The 13,070-nt window shown below is 43.9% G+C and overlaps 1 protein-coding gene across 1 annotated transcript in view; it reads left to right on the top strand.

The window, feature by feature from the left end:
- LOC120021903 (bifunctional heparan sulfate N-deacetylase/N-sulfotransferase 1-like) overlaps positions 1 to 13,070 on the top strand; it is a 52,616-nt gene that overhangs the window by 15,598 nt on the left and 23,948 nt on the right. Inside the window, exons 5-7 of the mRNA XM_038965743.1 lie at positions 2,747 to 2,932; positions 6,550 to 6,678; positions 6,851 to 7,033. Coding sequence (XP_038821671.1) covers positions 2,747 to 2,932; positions 6,550 to 6,678; positions 6,851 to 7,033 — 498 coding nt within the window. The remainder of the gene's footprint in view (positions 1 to 2,746; positions 2,933 to 6,549; positions 6,679 to 6,850; positions 7,034 to 13,070) is intronic.

The raw sequence follows: 13,070 nt of genomic DNA, 5'->3' as shown, positions 1-13,070 counted from the left end.
CTAACTGACCTAAGAGAAGGAATGTTTACTAGGATTAAATGTCAGGAACTGTGAAACTGAGTTTAAATGTATTTATTTAAGGTGTATGTAAACTTCTGACTTCAACTGTGTGTGTGTGTATATACACTGCTCAAAAAAATAAAGGGAGTTACATTGTGTTGTTTAAGTGTTCCAAGTCAATCACACTTCTGTGAAATGAAACTGTCCACTTAGGAAGCAACACTGATTGACAATAAATTTCACATGCTGTTGTGCAAATGGAATAGACAAAAGGTGGAAATTATAGGCAATTAGCAAGACACCCCCAATAAAGGAGTGGTTCTGCAGGTGGTGACCACAGACCACTTCTCAGTTCCTATGCTTCCTGGCTGATGTTTTGGTCACTTTTGAATGCTGGCGGTGCTTTCACTCTAGTGGTAGCATGAGACGGAGTCTACAACCCACACAAGTGGCTCAGGTAGTGCAGCTCATCCAGGATGGCACATCAATGCGAGCTGTGGCAAGAAGGTTTGCTGTGTCTGTCAGCGTAGTGTCCAGAGCATGGAGGCGCTACCAGGAGACAGGCCAGTACATCAGGAGACGTGGAGGAGGCCGTAGGAGGGCAACAACCCAGCAGCAGGACCGCTACCTCCGCCTTTGTGCAAGGAGGAGCACTGCCAGAGCCCTGCAAAATGACCTCCAGCAGGCCACAAATGTGCATGTCAGCATATGGTCTCACAAGGGGTCTGAGGATCTCATCTCGGTACCTAATGGCAGTCAGGCTACCTCTGGCGAGCACATGGAGGGCTGTGCGGCCCCACAAAGAAATGCCACCCCACACCATGACTGACCCACCGCCAAACCGGTCATGCTGGAGGATGTTGCAGGCAGCAGAACGTTCTCCACGGCGTCTCCAGACTCTGTCACGTCTGTCACATGTGCTCATGTGCTCAGTGTGAACCTGCTTTCATCTGTGAAGAGCACAGGGCGCCAGTGGCGAATTTGCCAATCTTGGTGTTCTCTGGCAAATGCCAAACGTCCTGCACGGTGTTGGGCTGTAAGCACAACCCCCACCTGTGGATGTCGGGCCCTCATACCACCCTCATGGAGTCTGTTTCTGACCGTTTGAGCAGACACATGCACATTTGTGGCCTGCTGGAGGTCATTTTGCAGGGCTCTGGCAGTGCTCCTCCTTGCACAAAGGCGGAGGAAGCGGTCCTGCTGCTGGGTTGTTGCCCTCCTACGGCCTCCTCCACGTCTCCTGATGTACTGGCCTGTCTCCTGGTAGCGCCTCCATGCTCTGGACACTACGCTGACAGACACAGCAAACCTTCTTGCCACAGCTCGCATTGATGTGCCATCCTGGATGAGCTGCACTACCTGAGCCACTTGTGTGGGTTGTAGACTCCGTCTCATGCTACCACTAGAGTGAAAGCACCGCCAGCATTCAAAAGTGACCAAAACATCAGCCAGGAAGCATAGGAACTGAGAAGTGGTCTGTGGTCACCACCTGCAGAACCACTCCTTTATTGGGGGTGTCTTGCTAATTGCCTATAATTTCCACCTTTTGTCTATTCCATTTGCACAACAGCATGTGAAATTTATTGTCAATCAGTGTTCCTTCCTAAGTGGACAGTTTCATTTCACAGAAGTGTGATTGACTTGGAGTTACATTGTGTTGTTTAAGTGTTCCCTTTATTTTTTTGAGCAGTGTATATATAGTAGAATAATAGTGAAGACATGCAATTATCTCATCATAAATGCAATCATCTTTTCAGCAAATGCTTAATAAGAGCACAGTTGTGAGCTGCGGCCGCTTCTATCCTTTAGCAGCTGTTAGTGCTGATAGAACTGGGAACATGGAGGATGAGCCAGGTAGTTTCCAGTCTTTCACTCCGTGATCATCTAAACATACATACACTACCTGTCAAAAGTTTTAGAACACCTGCTCATTCAAGGGTTTTTCTTTTATTTTTACTATTTTCTACATTATAGAATAATAGTGAAGACATCAAAACTATAAAATAACACATGGAATCATGTAGTAACCAAAAAAGTGTTAAACAAATCAAAATATATTTTAGATGCGAGATTCTTCAAAGTAGCCACCCTTTGCCTTGATGACAGCTTTGCACACTCTTGGCATTCTCTCAACCAGCTTCACCTGGAATGCTTTTCCAACAGTCTTGAAGGTGTTCCCACTTATGCTGAGCACTTGTTGGCTGCTTTTCCTTCACTCTGCGGTCCAACTCATCCCAAACCATCTCAATTGGGTTGAGGTTGGAGGCCAGGTCATCAGATGCAGCACACTCCATCCCTATCCTACTTGGTCAAATAGCCCTTACACAACCTGTAGGTTGTCCTGTTGAAAAACAAAAACAAATTATTGTCCCACTAAGCTCAAACCAGATGGGATGGAGTATCGCTGCAGTATGCTGTGGTAGCCATGCTGGTTAAGTGTGTCTTGAATTCTAGATAAATCACTGACAGTGTCACCAGCAAAGCACCATCACACCTCCATCTCAAGGCAAAGGGTGGCTGCTTTGAAGAATCTCAAATATAAAAAATATATTTTAATTTAACACTTTTGGTTACTACATGATTCCGTATATGTTATTTCATAGTTTCGACGTCTTCACTATTATTGTGCAATGTAGAAAATAGTTAAAAAAATAAAGAAAAACCTGTGTGTGTGTATTTATGTATTAATAGCAAGGGTGATTTAAATGCTAACAATGTGTTGAATCCACTGGTTGTCTCTTCCCAGGAGCATGGCATCCCCACCAACATGGGCTACGCGGTGGCTCCCCACCACTCTGGGGTGTACCCCGTCCACGTCCAGCTGTACGACGCTTGGAAGAAGGTGTGGGGCATCAAGGTGACCAGCACGGAGGAGTACCCCCACCTAAAACCTGCCCGCTTCAGACGAGGATTCTACCACAGTGGCATCAGTGTAAGGACTCACCCCTTATTCCCCCCCCCCCCCCCCCCCCCTCTCTCTCTCTCTCTCTCTCTCTCTCACACACACACACACTAGGTCCTACTGTACGTATAAACTAGCAATTTTTGAAACTAAGTCTTAGTTGGTATTTTCAGTCCTGGGTTTGTGCTCAATAATTTAACTAGAAGTATTAAATTAGGCTGTTTGAAGTATTTACTCTGGTTTAAGTGTAGACAGATGCATTGCATTGCACCTCTGTCTTTTGGGAAGTGCTGGGTATTGGAATCCTTGCGTGTGCCTTTGAAAGGACAAAGCTTTGTTTCTTGGTGTGCTTGAACAATTTAGTTTAGCTGTTGGGAACAACGCGCTGAGTAGAGGGAAGGATCAGTCGTGCTGAAGTAGTCGTGTTGCCATGCCCTAGTGGCGTGGTCTTTTCACTGCCCCTCAGTGTCTGTGTCTCTCTCTCTGCTCCTCCCCACACCCCATGGAATAAAGCATGCTGACAGACAGATGGAGCAGTGTGAATGATCATTATGGAAATTGCCATGTTTATCACTCTCAACAAGACAATCTCACCGCAAATGACAGCCTTCGCAAAATCAACAAAGACAACTGCTAGCTTGTGATGTGACAAGAACATTCAATTTTTTTGAGAAATGTTAATCTGTCTGTCAATGCCAATTTATGTACAGTATCTTTACAAAGTGTAATTTTATGTCCATATGCTTGGCCTGGACAATAACAACAGCTTGCCTGGAAATAAACAACAGCTTGCCGCTTTAAGAAATGTATGCTTAAATGTCTCAGATTTTAGAGCTTAAAGACATTTGTATTTTATTAATGTGCAAACTATGTTGTGATATTTTTTTCTCTCCCCATAATCCTGGTAGAATGCTCCTGTTCTAGACCCAGCAGTTTTCTGTTATATGTCTGGTGGAAGAGTGTGATGTCACGAAGATGTTAATTCCGATCTCGACACGTCCCTGTGAAATATTCACCGGGAACTTGGCAGAGACTCTCTGAGGTGTCTCTTCTCTTCTTTCTTCCACTCTCTCTTTCCCCTTAATCAGCAGTCTGTGACTCCCGTTAGCTGTGACCCGCTCTGTGTTTTATAAAGCAGAGAGAGAAAAGCCTGTGAGCTTCAGTCTGTATCCAGCCTTCCCTTCCTTTCTCTTTCTAAGCATCTCAGTACTGCCTTAGCTGCTGCTTCTACCCCCAGCCCTAGCTAGCAAAGATTACAGCCTGATCGATACACTGTGTAGCTAGCTAACATCACAGCCTGATAGATACACTGTGTAGCTAGCTAACATTACTTTTTTTTAGGTATTTTCTTAAAACTGCATTGTTGGTTAAGGGCTTGTAAGTAAGCATTTCACTGTAAGGTCTACACCTGTTGTATTTGGTACATGTGACAAATACAATTTGATTTGATACACTGTGTAGCTAGCTAACATCACAACCTGATGGATACACTGTGTAGCTAGCTAACATCACAGCCTGATGGATACACTGTGTAGCTAGCTAACATCACAACCTGATGGATACACTGTGTAGCTAGCTAACATCACAGCCTGATGGATACACTGTGTAGCTAGCTAACATCACAACCTGATGGATACACTGTGTAGCTAGCTAACATCACAACCTGATGGATACACTGTGTAGCTAGCTAACATCACAGCCTGATGGATACACTGTGTAACTAGCTAACATTACAGCCTGATAGATGTTGAGATTGTGTTGTTGACCGTGTGGTGCAAGGACAACAACCTCTCCCTCAACGTGATCAAGACAAAGGCGATGATTGTGGACTACAGGAAAAGGAGGACTGAGCACGCCCCCATCCTCATCGACAGGGCTGTAGTGGAGCAGCTTGAGAGCTTCAAGTTCCTTGGTGTCCACATCACCAGCAAACTAACATGGTCCAAGCACACCAAGACAGTCGTGAAGAGGGCACGAAAAAACCTATTCCCCCTCAGGAGTCTGTAAAGTTTTGGCATGGGTCCTCAGATCCTAAAGGTTTTACAGCTGCACCATCGAGAGCATCCTGACGGGTTGCATCACTGCCTGGTATGGCAACTGCTCGGCATCCGACTGCAAGGCACTACAGAGGGTAGTGTGTACGGCCCAGTACATCACCAGGACGAAGCTTCCTGCCATCCGGGACCTCTATGCCAGGCGGTGTTGGAGGAAGGCCCATAAATTGTCAGACTCCAGCCACCCTAGTCAGACTGTTCTCTCTGCTACCTCACGGCAAGCAGTACCGGAGCGCCAAGTCTAGGTCCAAGAGGCTTTTAAACAGCTTCTACCCCCAAGCCATAAGTCTCCTGAACAGCTAATCAAATGGCTACCCAGACTTTTGCATTGCCCCCCCACCCCCCACGCTGCTGCTACTTTGTTATTATCTATGCATAGCCACTTTAATAACTCTACCTGCATGTACATAATTACCTCAATTACCTCGACACCGGTGCCCCCACACATTGACACATTGGTTCTGTACCGGTACCCCCTGTACATAGCACCGCTTTTGTTATTTATTGCTGCTCTACTTATTTGTTATTCTTATCTCTTACTCTTTTTTTTAGGTATTTTCTTAACTGCATTGTTGGTTAAGGGCTTGTAAGTAAGCATTTTACTGTAAGGTCTACCTGTTGTATTTGGTGCATGTGACAAATAAAATTTGATTTGATACACCATGTAGCTAGCTAACATCACAACCTGATGGATACACTGTGTAGCTAGCTAACATCACAGCCTGATGGATACACTGTGTAGCTAGCTAACATCACAGCCTGATGGATACACTGTGTAGCTAGCTAACATCACAGCCTGATGGATACACTGTGTAGCTAGCTAACATCACAGCCTGATGGATACACTGTGTAGCTAGCTAACATCACAGCCTGATGGATACACTGTGTAGCTAGCTAACATCACAGCCTGATGGATACACTGTGTAGCTAGCTAACATCACAACCTGATGGATACACTGTGTAGCTAGCTAACATCACAGCCTGATGGATACACTGTGTAGCTAGCTAACATCACAGCCTGATGGATACACTGTGTAGCTAGCTAACATCACAACCTGATGGATACACTGTGTAGCTAGCTAACATCACAGCCTGATGGATACACTGTGTAGCTAGCTAACATCACAACCTGATGGATACACTGTGTCGCTAGCTAACATCACAGCCTGATGGATACACTGTGTACAGCACCTAGGCTGAACAGACAGTGTAATGTTTTCCAGGTCGTTCTGCTCCTGTGATTGTGTGCTCGGATGCCAATCGATTGTGTGTTTTATTGTGTTTCAACTATGTTAGGACAGAGGCTTTATGTTTGGCTCGAGAAATGGGTTTTGCTGACAGCATTAAGATTTGCGTCACATTTTATTCTCCACAGTGTGATCTCTAGTTTACGGGGATAATTGAATCACCTGAGCTGTCAGTGAAGTGGAAACAACACATCGAAGTAGTGTCACCGAGCATTTATGGCTCTGTTTGAATGTTTGTGTATTTGATTTGTTGTTGACTGGGAATCAGCAGGGTGTGGTTATATTAGGACACTCCCCACTGTGCAGATGTGTTGCTATGTAATATTAATTGTGTTGTGTACTGTAGGTGCTGCCGAGGCAGACGTGTGGCCTGTTTACTCACACCATCTTCTACAACGAGTATCCTGGAGGACCCAAGGAGCTGGACAAACTCATCAACGGAGGGGAGCTCTTCCTCACAGTGCTCCTCAACCCGGTGAGACCAGACACACCTCCATCACATCAGGAGAGGAAGGCTCTATGGTTGCTTTAGCCCTTCTTGCCCCCTCAAATGTATTTCGTGCAACAGTGGTTGGAAGTGACATTGCAGCCTGCATTGCATTGTGTTTTTCTCTGAACGTTGTTCTGTGTTGATTCCTTCCTCACAGATCAGCATCTTCATGACCCACCTGTCTAACTACGGGAACGACCGTCTGGGTCTGTACACCTTTAGGAACCTGGTGAAGTTCCTCCAGACATGGACTAACCTGCGGCTGCAAACCCTGGCGCCTGTGCAGCTGGCCCAGCGTTACTTGCAGATCTTTCCAGAGGAGAGGGACCCCATCTGGCAGGTGTGTGTGTGGGTGCGTGTGTGTGTGTGTGAGAGGCCATGTGAGCTGTGGGTCACTGGGTTTGTCACTGGGTTCATTTTAGAGAAGGCTAGACAGGAGCTAAAGACTTTGCTTTTTCAATCAGACTCCATTGCATCCTACAGTGCAAGTCCTTTTGACTCAGACCATTGCATCCTACAGTGCAAGTCCTTTTGACTCAGACCATTGCATCCTACAGTGCAAGTCCTTTTGACTCAGACCATTGCATCCTACAGTGCAAGTCCTTTTGACTCAGACCATTGCATCCTACAGTGCAAGTCCTTTTGACTCAGACCATTGCATCCTACAGTGCAAGTCCTTTTGACTCAGACCATTGCATCCTACAGTGCAATTAATTTTGACTCAGTCTCAATTGCTTCTTACAGTGCAAGTCTTATTTGGGTTTAGAGCTACGAGAGGCTGGCTCTTTGAACTGTGGTTTTGTGGGGGGAGCAGACTTAGACACTGTTTCCCAACAACACAGGAAGAAGATGGTTTCTTTCCCTAAGACGTCCAACTGCCATCTTGGCAGTTCCTCACACTGTCAATGTGGAGTTGTCACCGAGTGTAGAAGTCAGTGTGGAGTTGTCACAGAGTGTAGAAGTCAGTGTGGAGTTGTCACAGAGTGTAGAAGTCAATGTGGAGTTGTCACAGAGTGTAGAAGTCAATGTGGAGTTGTCACAGAGTGTAGAAGTCAGTGTGGAGTTGTCACAGAGTGTAGAAGTCAGTGTGGAGTTGTCACAGAGTGTAGAAGTCAGTGTGGAGTTGTCACAGTGTAGAAGTCAATGTGGAGTTGTCACAGAGTGTAGAAGTCAGTGTGGAGTTGTCACAGAGTGTAGAAGTCAGTGTGGAGTTGACACAGAGTGTAGAAGTCAGTGTGGAGTTGACACAGAGTGTAGAAGTCAGTGTGGAGTTGTCACAGTGTAGAAGTCAATGTGGAGTTGTCACAGAGTGTAGAAGTCAATGTGGAGTTGTCACAGAGTGTAGAAGTCAGTGTGGAGTTGTCACAGAGTGTAGAAGTCAGTGTGGAGTTGTCACAGAGTGTAGAAGTCAGTGTGGAGTTGTCACAGTGTAGAAGTCAATGTGGAGTTGTCACAGAGTGTAGAAGTCAGTGTGGAGTTGACACAGAGTGTAGAAGTCAGTGTGGAGTTGACACAGAGTGTAGAAGTCAGTGTGGAGTTGTCACAGTGTAGAAGTCAATGTGGAGTTGTCACAGAGTGTAGAAGTCAATGTGGAGTTGTCACAGAGTGTAGAAGTCAGTGTGGAGTTGACACAGAGTGTAGAAGTCAGTGTGGAGTTGACACAGAGTGTAGAAGTCAGTGTGGAGTTGACATTGCACATTGTGGCCTGCTGGAGGTCATTTTGCAGGGCTCTGGTAGTGCTCCTCCTGCTCAAAGGCGGAGGTAGCGGTCCTGCTGCTGGGTTGTTGCCCTCCTACGGCCTCCTCCACGTCTCCTGATGTACTGGCCTGTCTCCTGGTAGCGCCTCCATGCTCTGGACACTACGCTGACAGACACAGCAAACCTTCTTGCCACAGCTCGCATTGATGTGCCATCCTGGATGAGCTGCACTACCTGAGCCACTTGTGTGGGTTGTAGACTCCGTCTCATGCTACCACTAGAGTGAGAGCACCGCCAGCATTCAAAAGTGACCAAAACATCAGCCAGGAAGCATAGGAACTGAGAAGTGGTCTGTGGTCACCACCTGCAGAATCACTCCTTTATTGGGGGTGTCTGGCTAATTGCCTATAATTTCCACCTTTTGTCTATTCCATTTGCACAACAGCATGTGAAATTTATTGTCAATCAGTGTTGCTTCCTAAGTGGACAGTTTGATTTCACAGAAGTGTGATTGACTTGGAGTTACATTGTGTTGTTTAAGTGTTCCCTTAATTTTTTTGAGCAGTGTATTTTTTTTAATCTGTGTTTCCTGGCCAGTCTTTCTTCCATTTAAAGGGGTATCAACCAGATTCCTTTTCCAATGGCTTCCTCAGGCTGTGACCAGGCTTTAGACATAGTTTCAGGCTTTTATTTTGAAAAATGAACGCGATTTTTCAAAAGTAGTCAGGTGTTATCTGAATAGTTCCTGCGCGCGAGAGGGGAGCTCTCCATTTTCCTTTTCTCTTATTGAATAGGTTACGGTCCGGTTGAAATATTATCGATTATGTTTGTTAAAAACAACCTGAGGATTGATTATAAAAAACATTTGACTTGTTTCTACGACCATTACGGATACTTTTTGGAATTTTCGTCGAACGGAACGAGGCTGTAGTTTTCTGAACATAACGTGCAACCCAAATGGTGTTTTTTGTTATAAAAGTAATATTTATCGAACAAAAAGAACATTTATTGTGTAACTGGGAGTCTCGTGAGTGCAAACATCCGAAGATTATCAAAGGTAAGCGATTCATTTTATTGCTTTTCTGACTTTCGTGACCATGCTAATTTGGGGCTAGGTGTTGTAGCATTGATTGATACACTCACAAAAGACACGATAGGTGAATTAACAACAAGCTAAGCTGTGTTTTGGTATATTTCACTTGTGATTGCATGATTATAAATATTTTTTGTAATATTTTTGTATTTGGTGCCCTGCAATTCAGCGGTTGTTTAGGGAAATGATCCCACTAAATGGATCTGTGCGCAGAGAGGTTAACAGGTGTGCCTTGTTAATTTGTGGATTTTTTTCCCTCAATGCATTTGAGCCAATCAGTTGTGTTGTGACTAGGGCTGTGGCGGTCACAAAATGTTGTCAGCCGGTGATTGTCAAGCAAATAACTGTCGGTCTCACGGTAATTGACCGTTAATTAACATAAACACATTTAGGATCTCCTGGCTTCTATACAAACCATTATAAAAAGTCTAATAAATCCATGTAATATAGCCTACACTTTCACAATAAATCCATTATTTATTTTAGACAGGTCTAAAGAAGCATGATATGGAGAAAATGTAGTCTATTTCAGAAGAAATAAATAGCATACTCCTCATGTGGCTATGCCAAATGGCTGTGGGCTACGCTAGTTCATTTAGCAGACAAGATTTGCTTATCATTCCATGGCATTATTTTATAGTATGCTGAATACAATTGAACAAAGTTTAATCAAATATAAATATTGTATCCGAACATTTCAGGGAGTGCGCACATGAGTCTATTCTGTGTTGAGCGATTAACAAAGAAACAGGTTCTCCTATATGCTTAATTTAGAGTTATTCATGTAACTTTAGTTGTTCTACAAACGTTGGGCTATATGTTTTGATTTTTGCATTGTAAGGCTGCATGATGAGATTCTAATGATGATTTGAAAAGATTTGCTTGAAAGGCATGAGCTCTGCTTAGTTTTTTTGCGCAGGCTGTACACACTTCATCAGTCTCTCATTCACAATTTGACAAGCACTTGATAATGCCTCGAATTTCAGAGCAGCATTCCCTTTGTGGCCAGATTGCACCCTAAAAAAATCTCTTTTGCGGCGTTGTGCCCTTCTGGAGTGTTCCCCGGTAGGCCGTCATTGAAAATAAGAATTTGTTCTAAAATGAATTGCTTAGTTAAATAAAAATTGTATTCTCCCGGAGTGTGCTGCGCAATCGGAAGCTCTCTCACTCACATGGCTCTCCGTCACGTGATCTGGTCTTTCTCACAGGCTGCAAATGAAGATGGGCACATCGGGAAAGGAACTGCGCGCCTCATCCAATTCCGAGATGCATATTGGAAGAACTGTCCACATTTACTTTGTCAGCCAACAAGATGAGTAGACCTAACGAACAGCAAAAGCACTAGCCTATGTCAATCTACTATCCCCCATAGTACAAAAGTCGACCTACTCTGCGAGAAATAAATATTCCAAACATCGTCTGGGACAGTTGTGGGATGCGATAGGTCCCAAATTAATACGACCACTAGCATCAAAACATATTTTTTATGCAATGTGGCTGATGCAACAGATCAGAACGTTTAGCTTAAAATGTTGATAAATGATTTGGCTTATTTCTTCACATTATGAGCGCAGGAATGCACGCATGGCAGTAGGCTGTAAGTGTGAATGTTCCATTAGTGGGAAAACACCGTTCTCAAAAGTGACTGCAAATGCAATTATAAATGTAATGCTTTTATTATAATGGTGCGTTTTTATGGCGCAAACTGTCTTCCCCAAACTTGAAACTCACTCTCAGCTTATGTACAGTTGAAGTCGGAAGTTTACATACACTTAGGTTGGAGTCATTAAAACTTGTTTTTCAACAACTCCACAAATTTCTTGTTAACAAGTCGGTTAGGACATCTACTTTGTGCATGACACAGGTCATTTTTCCTACAATTGTTTACAGAGATTATTTCACTTATAGTTCACTGTGTCACAATTCCAGTGGGTCCGAATTTTACATACACTAAGTTGACTGTGCCTTTAAACAGCTTGAAAAATTCCAGAAAATGTCATGGCTTTTAGAAGCTTCTGATAGGCTAATTGACATCATTTGAGCCAATTGGAGGTGTAGCTGTGGATGTATTTCAAGGCCTACCTTCAAACTCAGTGCCTCTTTGCTTGAGATCATGGGAAAATCAAAAGAAATCAGCCAAGACCTCAGGAAAAAAAATTGGAGACCTCCACAAGTCTGGTTCATCCTTGGGAGCAATTTCCAAACACCTAAAGGAACCACGTTCATCTGTACAAACAATAGTACGCAAGTTTAAACATCATGGGACCACGCAGCCGTCATACCGCTCAGGAAGGAGACGGGTTCTGTCTCCTAGAGATGAACGTACTTTGGTGCGAAAAGTGCAAATCAATCCCAGAACAACAGTGAAGGACCTTGTGAAGATGCTTTAGGAAACCTGTACAAAAGTATCTATATCCACAGTAAAACGAGTCCTATATCGACATAACCTGAAGGCCGCTCAGCAAGGAAGAAGCCACTGCTCCAAAACCGCAATCATGTGCGACTGCACATGAGGACTAAGATGGTACTTTTTGGAGAAATGTCCTCTAGAACTGTTTGGCAATAATGACCATCGTTATGTTTGGAGGAAAAATGGGGAGGCTTGCAAGCTGAAGAACACCATCCCAACCGTGAAGCACGGGGGTGGCAGCATCATGTTGTGAGGGTGCTTTGCTGCAGGAAGGACTGGTGCACTTCACAAAATAGATGGCATCATGAGGCAGGAAAAGTATGCGGATATATTGAAGCAACATCTCAAGACATCAATCAGGAAGTTGAAGCTTTGTCTCAAATGGGTCTTCCGAATGGACAATGACCCAAGGATACTTTTAAAATTGTGGAAAAATGGCTTAAGGACAACAAAGTCATGGTATTGGAGTGGCCATCACAAAGCCCTGTCCTCAATCCTATAGAAAATCTGTGGGCAGAACTGAAAAGGTGTGTGCGAGCAAGGAGGCCTACAAACCTGACTCAGTTACACCAGCTCTGTCAGGAGGAATGGGCCACAATTCACCCAACTTATTGTGGGAAGCTTGTGGAAGGATACCAGAAACGTTTGACCCAAATAAAACAATTTAAAGGCTATGCTACCAAATACGAATTGAGTGTATGTAAACTTCTGACCCACTGTGAATGTGATGAAAGAAATTAAAACTGAAATAAATCATTCTCCCTACTATTATTCTGACATTTCACATTCTTAAAATAAAGTGGTAATTCGAACTGACCTAAGACAGGGAATTTTTGCTCGGATTAAATGTCAGGAATTGTGAAAAACTGAGTTAAAATGTATTTGGCTAAGGTGTGTTAACTTCTGATTTACACTGTATGCCAGTTAGGCTCTACACCCCTTGTAAACCGGATTAATGTGCTCAATTTTAAGAATTTATTTGTCCACTAGTTGTGATCCAAGCCTTATGAAAACGTATAGGCCTATGGGCTAGGCTACATGAGGTGTGCGACTATGTTTCGAAAAAGTTGCAAAATAAAGGCGTTGGTTCTTATGCTGGGAATCATTCACAGTTATAATATATAATTCACAAGCGAGGCTAATATTGTCACCCATCAGACTTTTCTTGATTTAATC

The sequence above is a fragment of the Salvelinus namaycush genome, chromosome 26, assembly GCF_016432855.1.
Source record: "Salvelinus namaycush isolate Seneca chromosome 26, SaNama_1.0, whole genome shotgun sequence".
In the NCBI taxonomy this organism is placed as follows: domain Eukaryota; kingdom Metazoa; phylum Chordata; class Actinopteri; order Salmoniformes; family Salmonidae; genus Salvelinus; species Salvelinus namaycush.
This window is presented reverse-complemented; position numbering and strand designations above follow the sequence as displayed.